Source organism: Balaenoptera physalus (genome assembly GCF_965194825.1).
Source record: "Balaenoptera physalus genome assembly, chromosome: 6".
Taxonomy (NCBI): domain Eukaryota; kingdom Metazoa; phylum Chordata; class Mammalia; order Artiodactyla; family Balaenopteridae; genus Balaenoptera; species Balaenoptera physalus.
Genome location: NC_138885.1, coordinates 71,519,871 through 71,538,992, shown reverse-complemented (window position 1 = coordinate 71,538,992; position 19,122 = coordinate 71,519,871). Strand labels below are relative to the sequence as shown.

General features: G+C 42.0%; 1 protein-coding gene across 1 annotated transcript in view; it reads left to right on the top strand.

Moving 5' to 3' along the window:
• Window positions 1–19,122, top strand: part of TTN (titin) — a 285,964-nt gene that overhangs the window by 253,671 nt on the left and 13,171 nt on the right. The window contains exons 289-315 of the mRNA XM_082466160.1: window positions 54–350; window positions 459–1,046; window positions 1,140–1,442; window positions 1,560–1,856; window positions 3,230–3,517; window positions 3,630–3,929; window positions 4,356–4,658; window positions 4,748–5,053; window positions 5,157–6,923; window positions 7,244–7,537; window positions 8,248–8,535; window positions 8,653–8,952; window positions 9,052–11,118; window positions 11,220–11,522; window positions 11,641–11,946; window positions 12,041–12,331; window positions 12,427–12,723; window positions 12,853–13,158; window positions 14,050–14,355; window positions 14,441–14,722; window positions 14,904–15,497; window positions 15,619–15,906; window positions 16,013–16,312; window positions 16,836–17,138; window positions 17,699–18,001; window positions 18,103–18,687; window positions 18,816–19,121. Coding sequence (XP_082322286.1) covers window positions 54–350; window positions 459–1,046; window positions 1,140–1,442; window positions 1,560–1,856; window positions 3,230–3,517; window positions 3,630–3,929; window positions 4,356–4,658; window positions 4,748–5,053; window positions 5,157–6,923; window positions 7,244–7,537; window positions 8,248–8,535; window positions 8,653–8,952; window positions 9,052–11,118; window positions 11,220–11,522; window positions 11,641–11,946; window positions 12,041–12,331; window positions 12,427–12,723; window positions 12,853–13,158; window positions 14,050–14,355; window positions 14,441–14,722; window positions 14,904–15,497; window positions 15,619–15,906; window positions 16,013–16,312; window positions 16,836–17,138; window positions 17,699–18,001; window positions 18,103–18,687; window positions 18,816–19,121 — 12,168 coding nt within the window. The remainder of the gene's footprint in view (window positions 1–53; window positions 351–458; window positions 1,047–1,139; window positions 1,443–1,559; window positions 1,857–3,229; window positions 3,518–3,629; window positions 3,930–4,355; window positions 4,659–4,747; window positions 5,054–5,156; window positions 6,924–7,243; window positions 7,538–8,247; window positions 8,536–8,652; window positions 8,953–9,051; window positions 11,119–11,219; window positions 11,523–11,640; window positions 11,947–12,040; window positions 12,332–12,426; window positions 12,724–12,852; window positions 13,159–14,049; window positions 14,356–14,440; window positions 14,723–14,903; window positions 15,498–15,618; window positions 15,907–16,012; window positions 16,313–16,835; window positions 17,139–17,698; window positions 18,002–18,102; window positions 18,688–18,815; window position 19,122) is intronic.

Below are 19,122 nucleotides of genomic sequence, written 5' to 3'. Positions count from 1 at the left end.
GGGGAAAAAATGTTGTAATAACTTCTCTTTCTTCTGATGTTTTACTTTCTTAGAAAAACCAAGCCCACCTGAAAAACTTGGAGTAACACGTGTATCCAAAGATAGTGTTTCCCTGGCCTGGTTGAAGCCAGAACATGATGGTGGAAGCAGAATTGTACATTATGTCATTGAAGCACTAGAAAAAGGACAGAAAAATTGGGTGAGATGTGCAGTGGTAAAGTCAACCCATCATGTCATTTCTGGTCTGAGGGAGAATTCTGAATACTTTTTCCGGGTGTTTGCTGAAAATCAAGCTGGTCTGAGTGACCCAAGAGAGCTTCTGCTTCCTGTCCTTGTAAAGGAGCAGCTAGGTATGTCTAATTTTATGCAGAAGCAAAATTTGAAATTATTTGCATTGACTTAAGTTAATTTGCAATAAAACGTTTTTCACCTTCACCTTCCATACTCTTATTTTTCAGAACCACCTGAAATTGACATGAAGAACTTCCCAAGTCATACCGTCTATGTTAGAGCTGGTTCAAACCTTAAAGTTGATATTCCAATTTCTGGAAAACCACTGCCCAAAGTGACCTTATCAAGAGATGGTGTCCCGCTGAAAGCAACCATGAGATTTAACACTGAAATTACTGCTGAGAACCTGACCATCAATCTCAAAGAAAGCATTGCTGCTGATGCTGGAAGATATGAGATCACTGCTGCCAACTCCAGTGGAACAACCAAAGCTTTCATTAACATCATCATACTGGACAGGCCTGGTCCCGCAACTGGCCCTGTTGTGATTAGTGATGTAACTGAAGAGAGCGTGACTCTCAAATGGGAGCCACCTAAGTATGATGGTGGAAGTCAGGTTACCAATTACATTGTACTCAAGAGAGAGACAAGTACTGCAGTATGGACTGAAGTGTCTGCGACAGTTGCAAGAACCATCATTAAAGTCATGAAACTGACCACAGGAGAAGAATACCAATTCCGCATCAAGGCAGAAAACCGCTTTGGCATCAGTGATCACATAGATTCGGCTTGTGTGGTTGTCAAACTACCATACAGTAAGTTGTCAAACTTTTCAAAGATCCCAGGTTTCCATATACATAAATGTTTTAAGTGTCTGTATTAACCTGTGGGATTTCTCTCTTTTGTAGCAACACCTGGACCGCCATCTACACCATGGGTCACTAATGTCACTCGAGAAAGTATCACCGTGGGCTGGCATGAACCAGTGTCCAGTGGAGGCAGTGCAGTTATAGGCTATCACCTGGAAATGAAAGACAGAAACACTATCTTATGGCAGAAAGCCAACAAAATGGTCATCCGCACCACTCACTTCACAGTCACAACCATCAATGCTGGACTTGTCTATGAATTCAGGGTGTATGCAGAAAATGCTGCTGGTATTGGAAAACCCAGCCATCCTTCAGAACCAGTCCTAGCCATTGATGCCTGCGGTATGTATTTGTCATAAGAAGGACAGTTCTCACTACTTAAAAATGCAAACCTTCTTTCTGCAAAGCAAAATAATGTTGAAATAAGTGCCACTAATCTGCTTCCTGTCATTACCACAGAACCCCCAAGAAATGTCCGTATCACTGATGTTTCAAAGAACTCTGTCAACCTTTCATGGCAACAACCAGCTTTTGATGGAGGAAGCAAGATTACAGGCTACATTGTTGAGAGACGAGACCTTCCAGATGGCAGATGGGCCAAGGCCAGCTTCACCAACGTTACTGAGACTCAACTCACTGTCTCTGGCTTGACTCAGAATTCCCAGTATGAATTCCGTGTCTTTGCTAGAAATGCTGTCGGTTCCATCAGCAATCCATCCGAGGTTGCAGGCCCCATTACATGCATCGATTCTTATGGTAAGCATTTTTAGCAGTTTGAATCCCGACAGCAATTTAACTCAGTATTTTGTCTTACTTTTTGTGGCCCTAATCTGTAGGATAACTTTTACTATGTACATTGTTAGATTTTTAGAAGAAATTATGAATTAGCTGGGAGTCTTAGGAAAATTCCATAACCCCTCCAGGCCTCTTGACTTAACTGTAAAACATGAGATTTGGACTACAGGATACCTAAAGGGCTTTCTGACTTCAACCTTTTATGATTCTTTGATTACATGAGTTGGTGTTTTCACTCTTCTATTTAAAATGTTCAGCATCAATAATTAAAACCACGGTTGAATGCCCAGAGAATATTCCTCTGAAATAAGTGAAAGACTAAACAGAGGCATTAATGATGATAATATTAGCAGCAGCTAACATTTACTGGGTACTTTCCATGAATTCTCTCCCCTAGTTCTAACAGCCTTAAGATAAGCCCATTTTACTGTAGAGAAACTGAGGTTTAGAGCACTTATATAACTTCCCCAACATCAAGCAGCTCATTAATGATAGGGTGGGTATTCAAACAGACAGACTCCAGAATTCTCTCTACATGGCTGTCAGTCCAAAATACACATACTTGACCATTCTGGAAAATAAGTGGCACATTCAGCTCAACAGTGCTTTGAAAATTAAAATTTCATGAGAGTTAGGTACCCTGTGACACTTTTTCTAAAAGTCCCCATTTTCAAGGAGGAGTCTCTATGGTATCTGGGCAAAAGTATCCACTCCCATCCTCATGCTGAGAATCTCAGGGCTTCTCTTTATGAACCAGGCTTTGTAGACACTGAGTCAGTATTTGTGAGACTGTGAAGCAAGTCAAATTAATTCTGTTTCTCAAAAATTTTAAGCAGCCTGGCAGAAAATCAGTCCAGGGAAGTTTACAGCTCTGTGAGTAGATAATTCAGAATTCAAGGGTCTGATGTGAAATGCCCCCACTTGGATACCAGTGAACTGGGAAGGGAAAATAAAAAGAATCAGAGGTAGTCAGAGGAAGGAGAACTAGAATAAAAGAAAACATATAATGCAGCTTCTGCAATGATGCTCTCACTGCCGTATCCCATTGCATCACTGGAATAAAACACCTGATAGATGTTAAAATACATTTCAAAGGCAGTTAAGTCCCTGTGCAATTAGTGCAGTGTCACTGGGGTACAGAGCTTACTCACAATCTTTCTTCCCCATCTGTGATAAAAGAGTGGCTTGTAAAATTAAATGTAAAATATAAATAGTATTAGAACTACTTCGTGTGTATTATTTAATAAAGGCCAATGGGCTTACTTTGAAGTTGTTGCAATTATTTATTTCATCCTTGTGATTTTCTAAATATTTCTCATCTGTTTTTCTTGCAGGTGGACCCGTAATTGATTTGCCTCTAGAATATACAGAAGTTGTCAAATACAGAGCAGGTACATCTGTGAAGCTCAGAGCTGGCATTTCTGGCAAACCTGAGCCTACAATTGAGTGGTATAAAGATGATAAAGAGTTACAAACCAGTGCACTGGTGTGTGTCGAAAATACCACTGACCTTGCAGCTATACTCATCAAAGATGCAACTCGCCTTAACAGTGGAAGCTATGAATTAAAACTAAGGAATGCCATAGGCTCAGCCTCAGCCACCATCAGAGTGCAGATCCTTGGTAGGTGGTGAATACAGGCCCACATCATATTTTGTTTGCCTAAAACTTAATAATTTTACATTAGAAGCCTTTTAAAATTGACTAATATACCATTTTGTTTTTTCATTCACAGACAAACCAGGACCTCCAGGTGGACCAATTGAATTTAAGACCGTCACTGCTACAAAGATAACTCTTCTCTGGCAGCCTCCAGCGGATGATGGTGGTGCAAAAATCACTCACTACATCGTGGAAAAGCGTGAGACAAGCCGCCTCGTGTGGTCTATGATGTCTGAAAATTTGGAAGAGTGCATCATTACGACCACCAAAATTATCAAAGGAAATGAATACATCTTCCGGGTTCGCGCTGTGAACAAATACGGAATTGGTGATGCACTGGAATCTCACCCAGTGGTAGCAAGGAATGCATTTGGTGAGACATGATTTCATTAGAAAACTAAAATCAAATACTTGGAAATTTAAAAATAAATATAAACTGGGAATTCCCTGGCGGTCCAATGGTTAGGACTTGGCACTTTCACCGACGAGGCACGGGTTCGATCCCCGGCTGGGGAACTAAGATCCCTCAAGCCGTGCAACGCGGCCAATAAATAAATACATACATACATACATACATACATACATACATACTATTCTGCTAGCTTATGAATATGTTTTCAGAGCTTGATTGACTTTTATTTTCTTGGTCATCATATTGCTTCTCATTATCATCCTTTTCACCAGGTAGAAAGTGTAATAAATGAAACTAATATTCTTAGATAGGATTTGAAGATTAAAAGGTAGAATTCATCAGTAATGTTGATCCTTTGAACTCATTTTCCTCTTCCTTTCTAAACAGTCACACCTGGGCCTCCGAGCGTGCCAGAGGTGACAAAGATAACCAAGAATTCGATGACTGTTGTCTGGAACAGGCCAGTTGCAGATGGTGGTAGTGACATAAGCGGCTATTTCCTTGAGAAACGAGACAAGAAGAGTCTGGGATGGTTTAAAGTCCTAAAGGAGACGATCCGTGACACTAGACAGAAAGTGACAGGACTCACGGAACACAGTGACTATCAATACCGAGTTTGTGCTATAAATGCTGCTGGACAGGGTCCATTTTCTGAACCATCTGACTTCTACAAAGCTGCTGATCCTATTGGTAAGTGTGGTGTCTTCACCTATGTATTCTTTCATGTCACCAAACTGTACACAATTATGTAATTACGGTATTGTGATTGGCCATGCCAGATCCTCCAGGCCCACCGGCTAAGATAAGAATTGAAGATTCAACTAAATCATCCATCACTCTTGGCTGGAGTAAACCGGTCTACGATGGGGGCAGTGCTGTTACTGGATATGTTGTTGGCATGAGACAAGGAGAGGAAGAGGAATGGACTGTTGTCTCTACAAAAGGAGAGGTCAGAACTACAGAGTATGTGGTATCTAACCTGAAACCTGGAGTCAGTTACTACTTCCAGGTATCCGCTGTAAACTGTGCCGGACAAGGGGAACCTATAGAAATGACTGAACCCGTACAGGCCAAAGATATACTTGGTACGTACCTACTGGTATGATTGTGTTTTTATTTTTTTAATAGAGGAAATCACTCATTTCCTTGCTTTAAAATTCATTGTATATGTCCATTTTATGTCTACAGAGGAACCAGAGGTCGACCTAGATGTGGCTTTCAGGACCTCCATTATAGCTAAAGCCGGTGAAGACGTTCAAGTGTTGATTCCCTTCAAAGGCAGACCTCCACCTACTGTCACATGGAGAAAAGATGAGAAGAATCTTGGCAGTGATGCCAGATACAGCATTCAAAACACTGATTCATCTTCATTACTCACTATTCCTCAAGTCACTCGCAATGATACGGGCAAATATATTCTCACAATAGAAAATGGCGTTGGTCAGCCAAAGTCTTCAACTGTGAGCGTTAAAGTGCTTGATACACCAGCTGCCTGCCAGAAACTACAGATTAAACATGTTTCTCGAGGCACAGTCACATTGCTCTGGGAGTCTCCTCTCATTGATGGAGGATCTCCCATAATTAATTACATCATTGAGAAGAAAGATGCCACCAAGAGAACGTGGTCTTCAGTGTCACACAAATGTTCTAGCACAGCCTTTAAGGTAACAGATTTGTCAGAGAAAACTCCATACTTCTTCAGAGTTCTTGCAGAAAATGAAATTGGAATTGGGGAACCCTGTGAAACTACAAAGCCGGTGAAGGCTGTTGAAGTACCAGCTCCTATACGCGATCTCGCAGTGAAAGACTCAACAAAAACATCTGTTACCCTGAGCTGGACCAAGCCTGACTTTGATGGTGGTAGTGTCATCACAGATTATATTGTGGAAAGGAAAGGTAAAGGCGAACAAACATGGTCACATGCTGGCATAAGTAAGACATGTGAAATTGAGGTTAGCCAACTCAAGGAACATTCAGTCCTGGAATTCAGAGTGTCTGCCAGAAATGAGAAAGGACTGAGTGATGGTGTCACTATTGGGCCAATTACAGTGAAAGAACTTGTAATTCCACCGCAAGTTGACCTGTCAGAAATCCCTGGGGCACAAGTCACTGTGAGAATTGGGCATAATGTGCACCTCGAGTTACCTTATAAAGGAAAACCCAAACCATCTATCAGTTGGCTGAAAGACGGTTTGCCATTGAAAGAAAGCGAACGTGTTCGTTTGAGTAAAACTGAAAACAAACTTACTTTGAGTATTAAGAATGCAAAGAAGGAGAATGGAGGGAAATACACCATTATTCTCGATAACGCAGTTTGTCGAAACTCATTTCCCATTACAATCATCACACTCGGCCCACCATCAAAGCCCAAAGGGCCCATTAGATTTGATGAAATCAAGGCTGACAGTGTCATCATATCATGGGATGTGCCCGATGATGATGGAGGAGGAGAAATTACCTGTTACAGCATTGAGAAGCGAGAAGCTTCACAAACTAATTGGAAGATGGTGTGTTCCAGTGTTGCCCGGACAACTTTCAAAGTTCCTAATCTAGTCAAAGATGCTGAATACCAGTTTAGAGTTAGGGCAGAAAACAGATATGGAGTCAGCCAGCCACTTGACTCAAACATCATTGTGGCAAAACACCAGTTCAGGATTCCTGGCCCCCCAGGAAAGCCAGTTACGTACAATGTGACTTCTGATGGCATGTCCCTAACTTGGGATGCTCCAGTTTATGATGGCGGTTCAGAAGTTACTGGATACCATGTTGAAAAGAAAGAAAGAAATAGCATCCTGTGGCAAAGAATTAACATATCACCAATATCTGGAAGAGAACATAGAGCTACTGGACTAATGGAAGGCCTGGATTACCAGTTCCGTGTATACGCTGAAAATTCTGCCGGCCTAAGCTCACCTAGTGACCCAAGCAAATTTACCTTAGCTGTTTCCCCAGTAGGTAAGTGACTGAGGATTATTCAAATATATTTAATTCTGCAACTGAATGTGTTAGTGACAACTCAAACACTGCTTTTCTTCCACGTATCACCTTCTCACATATTTCCTTGTCACTAGAGAGCTGGTCAAGTAAAGCAAGGGGGATGATTTTAAATCAGTCTAATAGAGCAATATAAAATTCTTTTTTTAAAGACTCTGATACAAAAAAAATTGCAATTAATGGCTAAAATGAGTTTGGGGGATTTATTTATTTTCCTTCCACTGAAGATTAAGAGTTGATTACAGAAATAATGACGCCTTTAACTTGCATCTAATTTTTAGACCCACCTGGCACTCCTGACTACATTGATGTCACCCGGGAAACCATCACTCTGAAATGGAACCCACCACTGCGTGATGGAGGCAGTAAGATCGTGGCCTACAGCATCGAGAAACGGCAAGGGAGCGATCACTGGACCAGATGCAACTTTAGTGATGTCAGCGAATGCCAGTACACGGCAACAGGACTTAGTCCTGGGGATCGATATGAGTTCAGAATACTTGCAAGAAACGCTGTTGGAACCATAAGCCCGCCCTCACAGTCTTCTGGTGTTATTATGACAAGGGACGAAAATGGTAAGCATTTACAACCAATTTCCAATGTAATTAAGAGCATTCACATTTTTAAAAAAATATATATATATATATTTTTTGGGCCACTGGTCTATAAAAATGGGAAGAGAAACGTTTCATACAGATTACCAAAGGTTGTTAGGTGGATGAATTAGATTTTCTACCTTTCAGATGAAGAGAAGAAAAAAATGTAATTAGCATCAATTCTTTTTACCATGTCTATTATTTCATTTCCATATAAATAGCATGCAAGTGGGAATGAGTTTTTAGCTTTGTGATTTCAGTCATTTATAATAAATAAAGAAATAAAGGTCCCAAGAATAACTGTCCCTCTCGACTGAAGTTACTAAAATACAACACAGGTCCAACAGCACAATTATCAGCTTGCCTGAGTGCAGCTGATGGCCCGGCACAGGAACTTGTTTGAATATGCAGCAGTATTAGGAAGTAAATGATCCGTAAATGTTTCATTTTTCTTTTTACAAATGGAAATGCAAGATTAATAACATGACAGATATAACAAAGGCGATAACCTAATAATATGCAAATGTTTAACCCCATAGTCTAAATTCTTAACTATCAATCCTACTTTCAAAATAGCCTTTGGTATAAGCATTACCCTTTCAGGCTTTATGATATGGTGCTAATGAAAAACATGCTTATTTAAGTCCTTATTAAGCCAAACTAATGCATATTATCTCTTTCTTTTATAGTTGCACCAATTGTAGAGTTTGGCCCTGAGTACTTTGATGGTGTCACTATTAAGTCTGGAGAGAGCCTTAGAATTAAAGCTTTGGTGCAAGGACGACCAGTACCTCGAGTAACTTGGTTCAAAGATGGAGAAGAAATTGAGAAGAGGATGAATATGGAAATAACCGATGTCCTTGGATCCACCAGCCTCTTTGTTAGAGATGCTACTCGGGACCATCGTGGTGTATACAGAGTGGAAGCCAAAAATGCATCTGGCTCCACAAAAGCAGAAATTACAGTGAAAGTACAAGGTACTCCTAAAATAGCTTCTTAATCTTACAATGTACAGGACTTGGATTAAAGACATGCCTGATTGCATTTTAATGGACAAGGAGAAAGAAACTAACTCTGGAACCTTTTTCTTATAGATACACCAGGGAAACCAGTTGGGCCAATAAGATTCACCAGTATAACTGGTGAGAAGATGACCTTGTGGTGGGATGCTCCACTCAATGACGGCTGTGCTCCCGTATCGCACTACATCATTGAAAAACGGGAAACCAGCAGACTTGCTTGGGCGCTAATTGAGGATAATTGTGAAGCCCTCAGCTATACCGCCACTAAACTAATAACTGGCAATGAATACCAATTCCGTATTTCTGCAGTCAACAAGTTTGGTGTTGGCAGGCCACTGGATTCTGACCCAGTGGTTGCTCAAATACAGTACAGTAAGCGACCATTTTTACTAAGTGGTACTATGTCATAAGGTTAACTTCCAAGCAAATGTGTCTAATTGGTTTATTTCTTTCTTTGTTTTCATTTTACAGCTATTCCCGATTCCCCTGGCACTCCAGAACCTAGTAATGTAACAGGCAATAGCATTACCCTGACATGGGCAAGGCCAGAATCAGATGGTGGCAGTGAAATTCAACAGTACATCCTTGAAAGGAGAGAAAAGAAAAGCACGCGATGGGTGAAAGTGATCAGCAAACGACCAATCTCTGAGACAAGATTCAAAGTCACTGGTCTGACAGAGGGCAATGAGTATGAATTCCATGTCATGGCTGAAAATGCTGCAGGAGTAGGACCTTCAAGTGGAATCTCAAGACTAATCAAATGTAGAGAGCCAGTCAACCCACCAAGTGCTCCCACTGTGGTCAAAGTGACAGACACATCAAAGACAACTGTGAGCTTAGAATGGTCTAAGCCAGTGTTTGATGGAGGGATGGAGATAATTGGGTATATTATTGAAATGTGCAAAGCTGACTTAGGAGACTGGCACAAGGTGAATGCAGAAGGATGTGTGAAAACAAGATATACGGTTACTGATCTACAAGCAGGTGAAGAATACAAATTCCGGGTTAGTGCTATCAATGGTGCTGGAAAAGGAGACAGCTGTGAAGTGACCGGCACCATTAAAGCAGTTGACCGATTATCAGCTCCTGAGTTAGACATCGATGCCAACTTCAAGCAGACTCATATTGTGAGAGCTGGGGCCAGTATCCGCCTCTTCATTGCCTATCAGGGTAGACCAACTCCGACAGCTGTGTGGAGCAAACCTGACTCTAACCTTAGCATTCGGGCTGATATCCATACAACAGACTCCTTCAGCACCCTCACCGTGGAAAACTGCAACCGAAACAACGCAGGGAAATATACCCTTACCGTGGAAAACAACAGCGGGAGTAAGTCAATCACATTCACCGTAAAGGTGCTAGACTCTCCAGGCCCACCTGGCCCAATTACCTTCAAGGATGTGACCCGGGGATCTGTTACATTGATGTGGGATGCCCCTCTCCTTGATGGGGGTGCCCGAATCCATCACTACGTGGTAGAGAAACGAGAAGCCAGTCGCCGTAGTTGGCAGGTGGTCAGTGAAAAATGCACTCGTCAGATCCTCAAGGTCAACGACCTGGTAGAAGGCGTTCCATACTATTTCCGTGTTTCTGCAGAAAATGAGTATGGTGTTGGTGAACCCTATGAAATGCCAGAACCAATGGTAGCCACAGAACAGCCTGCTCCACCGAAGAGACTTGATGTCATTGACACAAGCAAATCCTCTGTGGTCTTAGCTTGGCTTAAACCTGACCATGATGGAGGCAGCCGAATCTCTGGCTACCTGCTCGAAATGAGACAAAAGGGATCTGACTTCTGGGTTGAAGCTGGTCACACCAAACAGCTGACTTTCACGGTGGAGCAACTCATTGAGAACACTGAATATGAATTCCGCGTGAAGGCCAAGAATGATGCTGGCTACAGTGAACCCAGGGAAGCCTTCTCTTCTGTCATCATCAAGGAGCCTCAAATTGAGCCCACAGCTGATCTCACTGGAATTACCAATCAGCTCATAACTTGCAAAGCAGGCAGCACGTTTACCATTGATGTGCCAATCAGTGGTCGTCCCGCCCCCAAAGTAACATGGAAGCTTGAAGAAATGAGACTTAAGGAGACAGATCGAGTGAGTATCACAACAACAAAAGACAGAACCACCCTGTCTGTAAAGGACAGCATGAGAGGTGACTCTGGAAGGTACTTCTTGACCCTGGAAAATACAGCTGGTGTTAAAACATTTACCATCACAGTTGTGGTCATCGGAAGGCCAGGTCCAGTAACTGGCCCCATTGAAGTCTCATCTGTCTCAGCTGAATCATGCATCCTATCATGGGCTGAACCTAAAGATGATGGAGGCACCGATATTACTAATTACATAGTTGAAAAGCGTGAGTCAGGTACAACAGCTTGGCAGCTTGTCAATTCCAGCGTCAAGCGCACTCAGATTAAAGTCACTCATCTCACAAAATACATGGAATATTTTTTCCGTGTCAGTTCAGAGAACAGATTTGGCGTCAGCAAGCCTCTGGAATCAGCACCAATCGTTGCTGAGCATCCATTTGGTAAGAAAAATAAAAATCATATTTCCAAGTCTCTATTATTAAATATTTCCCCTGAATTTTATAAAACTGTATTCATATCTGATACCTTTGCTTATATTTAGTCCCACCAAGTGCACCTACCAGACCTGAGGTCTACTGTGTGTCTGCCAATACCATGTCTATTCGCTGGGAAGAACCCTATCATGATGGTGGCAGTAAAGTCATCGGCTACTGGGTTGAGAAGAAAGAACGTAACACCATTCTTTGGGTGAAAGAAAACAAAGTGCCATGCTTAGAGTGCAATTACAAAGTGACCGGTTTGGTAGAAGGACTGGAATATCAGTTCAGAACGTATGCACTCAATGTCGCAGGCGTTAGCAAAGCCAGTGAAGCATCAAGACCTATGATGGCTCAAAACCCAGTTGGTAGGTATCAGAATTTAAGGGTACATTTGTTTATCATCATCATCACCATCATCGTCATCATTATTGGTACTAGCAAAATTCAGAGTTGCTTTTAACCTTATTTTTGCATCCCTTCCAGATGCACCAGGAAGACCAGAGGTGACAGACGTCACCAGATCAACGGTGTCACTGATTTGGTCTGCCCCAGCGTATGATGGAGGCAGCAAGGTTGTAGGCTACATCATAGAGCGTAAGCCAGTCAGTGAAGTTGGAGATGGTCGCTGGCTCAAGTGCAACTACACCATCGTATCTGACAATTTCTTCACCGTTACTGCTCTCAGTGAAGGAGACACTTATGAATTCCGTGTGTTGGCCAAGAATGCAGCAGGCGTAATTAGCAAAGGATCAGAATCTACAGGCCCCATCACTTGCCGAGATGAATACGGTAAAGAATAGTCAATGCTCTCCTTTTAAATTATCATGATTTCTATAACAATAAACTATCATATATTCATTCACATCTATGTTGCCTATGACAGCTCCACCCAAAGCCGAACTCGATGCCAGATTACAGGGTGATCTGGTTACCATCAGAGCAGGCTCGGATCTTGTTCTCGATGCTGCAGTTGGTGGCAAACCTGAACCCAAAATTATTTGGACCAAAGGGGACAAGGAACTAGATCTCTGTGAAAAAGTCTCTCTGCAGTACACTGGCAAACGAGCAACTGCTGTGATCAAGTTCTGTGACAGAAGTGACAGTGGAAGATACACTTTAACGGTGAAGAATGCCAGTGGGACCAAGGCCGTGTCTGTCATGGTCAAAGTTCTCGGTAAGTACGTCAAATGATCTTTGATTTTCAAAGCTTTCTCAAGCGTGGGCAGAAAGAAACACCTTCCTCATTGCTCATCCTTATACCTGTTTCAGATTCCCCGGGCCCATGTGGAAAGCTCACTGTCAGCAGAGTAACAGAGGAGAAGTGCACTTTAGCCTGGAACCTTTCTCAGGAAGATGGAGGTGCAGAAATAACTCACTACATCGTGGAAAGACGCGAGACTAGCAGACTCAACTGGGTGATTGTGGAAGGCGAATGCCCAACCCTATCCTACGTGGTTAAAAGACTCATCAAGAACAACGAATACATATTCCGAGTGCGGGCAGTAAACAAATATGGCCCTGGTGTGCCTGTTGAATCAGAGCCCATTGTCGCCAGAAACTCCTTCAGTGAGTATTAACACTCAGACAGTTCAGCAGTTGAAATGTAATGGGATCAGGGAGAAGGGAGGACAGTCATAGCAATAGTGATTTTGTGCGATTCTGATCATCCTTTTATTTTCATAAAAATATAAACAGCTATTCCATCACAACCTGGCATACCTGAAGAAGCTGGGGCTGGCAAAGAGCATATCATCATTCAGTGGACAAAACCTGAATCTGACGGTGGCAACGAGATCAGCAACTATCTAGTAGACAAACGTGAGAAGAAGAGCTTGCGCTGGACACGTGTGAACAAAGACCATGTGGTGTATGATACCAGGCTGAAGGTGACTGGCCTGATGGAAGGTTGTGATTACCAGTTCCGGGTGACCGCAGTAAATGCTGCCGGTAACAGCGAACCCAGCGAAGCTTCCAACTTTATCTCTTGCAGAGAACCATCATGTGAGTTCCAAGAATCATACATAACCCTAATGCCCATCAAAACCACATTACAAATAATTTTCCAACATGCCATTTCCAATAACTTGTAGAATTTGTGAATGGTCTAGAAAGGCATATGCTTATTAGAAGGATCTTAAATACAACCTAAGACAGAAAACATTTCAATTACTACTTCTGTCAGTAAGTTAGCAGTTACATTGCTAAAAACTGTTGCAGTATTTTCCAATCTGGGAAAAAATAAATAAACTATTTTACTACCAATATGAAAGGGATGTATTTTGCAAATCTTCCTAAGAAGGGAGAGAATTTTGTTGTAATGATAATAACTACTGAAAAGAATAAAAGACAACATCTCTTTTAAGAGGCTTAGCAGAGCATAAAGTTTCTTGTATTTTAGTAAGTACCTAACAAAATAATTGTCACAAGAGCTTCAGAAGTAAGTGGCAAATCCTTGTACAAAGTTTAAGCCCAAGAACTAAAAGGAATAAATCACTTGGATTGACTCGAGGAAGTAGAAGAAACTTATTCCTGTACTTATTAGCAATGTAGAGGTGACAAGTGATATTAACCCTGTTGAAAGCTGAGCAACTAAAGTCCCTGAGAATGGGTACTGTTAGCAATGAGCTTAGCAGGACACAGCATAGCTAGCCAAAGTGGCCAGAAAGAAACATCTACCTTTCTAAAGAAGTTTAACTCTTAAAACAATAATAATAGTAATAATAGAGCATACAGTGCTATCCTGCAATATCAGAAGAGCCTAGTTACAAAGAGTATCTTGGTGAGTGTGGACAAAGAACAATAATGCCTCAGTGAGTCTTGAAAACCAAAAAATACAAATCTCAAGCTTCCTTATTTGTGTAATACCTGCATCCTTATTTTAAAATTTCATAGACACCCCTGGACCACCTTCTGCTCCGAGAGTTGTGGATACCACCAAACACAGCATTAGTTTAGCCTGGACCAAGCCCATGTATGACGGTGGCACTGACATCATAGGATATGTTCTTGAAATGCAAGAGAAGGACACTGATCAGTGGTACCGAGTGCATACCAACACCACAATAAGAAATAATGAATTCACCGTGACAGACCTTAAAATGGGCCAGAAATACTCCTTCAGAGTTGCCGCTGTGAACATGAAGGGCATGAGTGAATACAGCGAGTCAACCGCTGAAATTGAGCCCATGGAAAGACTAGGTATTTATAATATAAGGTTTTAGGTGAATTATTTTCTCATCACACCTGTTCATGAATTAATTAAGTTTTGACATTTACTTTCCAGAAATACCGGATCTTGAGCTTGCAGATGATTTAAAGAAGATTGTGACCATCAGAGCTGGGGCCTCGTTGCGGCTGATGGTGTCTGTATCTGGAAGACCACCACCCGTCATCACATGGAGCAAGAAGGGCATTGACCTTGCAAGCCGGGCGATCATTGACAACACTGAGAGTTACTCTTTACTTATTGTGGACAAAGTTAACCGGTATGATGCTGGAAAATACACCATTGAAGCTGAAAACCAATCTGGCAAGAAATCAGCAACTGTCCTTGTTAAAGTATATGGTAAGTATTTGTCTTAAAATCGACTATGCTGTGAGTAGATTCTTTAAAAAGATACACCTTAACCTCTGATTATCACCTCTCTAAAAGGAACTGTGTTGAGTATATTTTCCTGCCCCCCCCCAAAAATCTATCAACCAATCAGGCAAACAGGAAGTATGGATATTTCATTCTCTTGTTTTAGATACTCCTGGTCCCTGTCCTTCAGTGAAAGTTAAGGAAGTATCAAGAGATTCTGTGACCATTACTTGGGAAGTTCCCACAATTGATGGTGGAGCTCCTGTCAACAATTACATTATTGAGAAGCGTGAAGCTGCCATGAGAGCATTCAAAACAGTAACTACCAAATGCAGCAAGACGCTCTACAGAATTTCTGGACTTATAGAAGGAACCATGTACTATTTCAGAGTGCTGCCAGAAAATATCTATGGCATTGGAGAACCTTGTGAAACATCTGATGCAGTTCTGGTCTCAGAAGTACCTTTGGTGCCTGTGAAGCTAGAAGTTGTCGATGTCACCAAATCGACTGTTACCCTTGCCTGGGAAAAACCACTCTACGATGGTGGTAGCCGGCTCACTGGCTATGTTCTTGAGGCCTGCAAAGCTGGCACCGAGAGATGGATGAAGGTTGTCACCTTAAAACCCACAGTCCTAGAGCACACTGTTATTTCCTTAAATGAAGGTGAACAGTACTTATTTAGAGTAAGGGCACAAAATGAGAAAGGTGTGTCAGAACCAAGAGAGATCATCACAGCCGTGACTGTACAAGACCTCAGAGGTATGTACCAAATCACCAAAATAACAATAATAGTAAAGGAAAATGAAGGAAACATTCAGAATTCATGACACTTTGTCATTAGAAATAATACTTATGAATAAATGCCTACTTTTTCTCATAGTGTTGCCAGCAATCGATCTTTCTACAATGCCTCAAAAGACCATCCACGTCCCAGCCGGCAGACCAGTAGAGCTGGTGATACCAATTGCTGGTCGCCCACCTCCTGCTGCTTCCTGGTTCTTTGCTGGCTCTAAACTAAGAGAATCAGAGCGTGTCACAGTTGAAACTCATACTAAGGTAGCTAAATTAACCATTCGTGAAACCACTATCAGAGATACTGGAGACTATATACTTGAACTGAAGAACGCAACCGGAACTACTTCAGAGACCATTAAAGTTATCATTCTCGGTAAGGATGAGAGACCAAGACACAAGCAAGCTGTTGTTGTTTAGTCACCCAATTTTGATTTGAAGTGAAAATTAATCTCCGGGATTTCTTTTTTTTTTTTTCATAGACAAGCCTGGTCCACCAACTGGGCCTATCAAGATTGAAGAAATTGATGCTACTTCAGTGACCATTTCCTGGGGACCACCTGAACTGGATGGTGGTGCTCCACTGAGTGGCTATGTGGTAGAACAACGTGATGCCCATCGTCCAGGGTGGCTGCCAGTGTCTGAATCAGTGACTAGATCAACATTTAAGTTCACCAGACTCACTGAAGGAAACGAGTATGCGTTCCGTATAGCTGCGACAAACCGCTTCGGGATCGGCTCGTACTTGCAATCTGAGGCCATAGAATGTCGCAGCCGCATCAGTAAGTCCTGGACGCCACCCCCCACTCTGGGTAGAATCCCCAGAGGTAGAGTCCCCACCACAGAGGTAGAATCCCCACCTCTGATCCTAAATATTAACAAGAAGGAATTTGTTCTTAATATACCCTTATGTAAGTAAAAATAGGTCACAAAGTTAATCCCAGCGTCTTTCCAAGGTTTCTAAACCTCCTTTTCTTGGAAGTTTTCAACATGGGTGGGGCTTTTTTTTAATGGAAGAAAGAGAGGAGGAGGGAGTTAGGGAAGGATGGATGGAAGGAAAGGCAGGAGGGAGGACTGGCTGTTACAGTGAGAAACAATACAGAATACATGCTAAATAAATGTTTATAGAATTGAAGAAAATGAGGAACAGCAAGAAAAGTACAAAAATGAAAACATGAGAAAAACAGTTGCAAGAGTCTTATATATACCATTTTAGGACGGTATATACAAGACACACTTATACAAATGTATGAGTCTTCAATTTATTCATGGTGCCATGTTGTGTTTACCTCTGTCTTGCTGCAGATATTCCTGGACCTCCAGAAACATTGCAGATATTTGATGTCTCACGTGAGGGCATGACACTTACTTGGTACCCACCAGAAGACGACGGTGGCTCCCAAGTGACTGGATATATTGTGGAGCGCAAAGAAGTGAGAGCAGATCGATGGGTCCGTGTAAATAAAGTACCAGTGACGATGACACGGTACCGTTCCACTGGCCTTACTGAAGGCTTAGAATATGAACACCGTGTCACAGCCATTAACGTGAGAGGAACTGGAAAACCAAGCCGTCCTTCCAAACCCACCATTGCCATGGATCCAATTGGTAAATACCTTTTGTATAAGTTTATTGAGGTATAATTTAATGTGGTAACAGTCACCCTTCTGAAATATAGAATTCTATAAGTTTTGTATAACCACCACCACAATCAAAATATAGAATATTTCCAACAGCTCAAAAAGTTCAGTTGTGTCCTCTGTCATCAATCCCCTCCCCATTCAAACCCCGGGCAACTTTGGGCAAATAACTTTATATTCTTCTCTTGAGTCTATTTTTCCCTCTTTAAAATGGAACTCACAATACACACCCTATATCACAGTTAAAATTTTAAAGCAAGTTAATATTTCTGGAAGCACTTTAAAAACTGATGGTAAATGTAAGATAGTATTAGTGATTATAAACAAAGCACAAATAAGACAAAGGAAAAACCAAGAGCTTTAAGTAATGTTAACTGATTAAAATGAATTAAATATTTACAAAATGAAAAATATTCTAATGTTATAGTCCATGTTTCCACAACTCACTGAAATTGTTAGGTGGTGCATTTGATTTTCAACTTTGCAGAAACTTTAACAAGTATGTTTTTGTCTTATTCTTATTCCCAGCTCCTCCAGGAAAGCCACAAAACCCAAGAGTTACTGATACAACAAGGACATCAGTCTCCCTGGCCTGGAGTGTTCCAGAAGATGAAGGAGGATCTAAAGTCACAGGCTACTTGATCGAAATGCAAAAAGTTGATCAATATGAATGGACCAAATGCAACACCACCCCAACCAAGATTCGGGAGTATACTCTCACACACCTACCTCAGGGCGCTGAATACAGATTCCGTGTCCTAGCTTGTAACGCTGGTGGACCTGGGGAGCCCGCTGAGGTACCAGGAACAGTCAAAGTCACGGAAATGCTTGGTAAGACATATGATCATTTACTTTCTGCTATAATTGCCTTAAGACTTATTTCCTACACCCGCCTCCCAAAATGCTAATTGTAACCCTACCTTTCTTCCCAGAATATCCTGACTATGAACTTGATGAAAGATACCAGGAAGGTATCTTTGTAAGACAAGGTGGGGTCATCAGACTTACCATACCAATCAAAGGAAAACCATTCCCAATATGTAAATGGACCAAGGAAGGCCAAGATATTAGTAAGCGTGCCATGATTGCAACCTCTGAAACTCACACTGAGCTTGTAATCAAAGAAGCAGACAGGGATGATTCTGGCACTTACGACCTGGTTCTGGAAAACAAATGTGGCAAGAAGGCTGTCTATATCAAGGTCAGGGTGATAGGAAGTCCCAACACTCCAGAAGGGCCACTTGAATATGACGACATACAAGCTCGCTCTGTAAGGGTCAGTTGGAGACCCCCTGCTGATGATGGTGGTGCTGACATCTTAGGCTACATCCTCGAGAGACGAGAAGTGCCTAAAGCCGCCTGGTACACCATCGACTCCAGAGTCCGAGGTACATCTCTGGTCGTAAAAGGCCTCAAAGAAAATGTGGAGTACCATTTCCGTGTTTCAGCAGAAAACCAGTTTGGAATAAGCAAACCCCTGAAATCTGAGGAACCAGTCATACCAAAAACACCACTGAGTAAGTGCTCTTCCAACCATAACACTGTAAAAATCCTCTCAGTGCTCTTTTGTTTCAAAAGGAAAGCCACCAGCTTACAAGAGTTGGGACTGCACTCTAACACATGTGTTTTCCACTTACATTCCTAGACCCTCCCGAGCCTCCAAGCAATCCCCCAGAAGTACTAGATGTGACCAAGAGCTCTGTCAGCCTGTCCTGGTCCCGGCCCAGAGACGATGGTGGTTCTCGGGTCACAGGCTACTACATTGAACGCAAGGAGACATCAACTGACAAGTGGGTCAGACACAACAAGACTCAGATCACCACCACAATGTACACCATCACCGGGCTTGTTCCCGACGCGGAATATCAGTTCCGCATCATCGCACAGAATGACGTTGGCCTAAGCGAGACCAGCCCTGCTTCTGAACCAGTTGTTTGCAAAGATCCATTTGG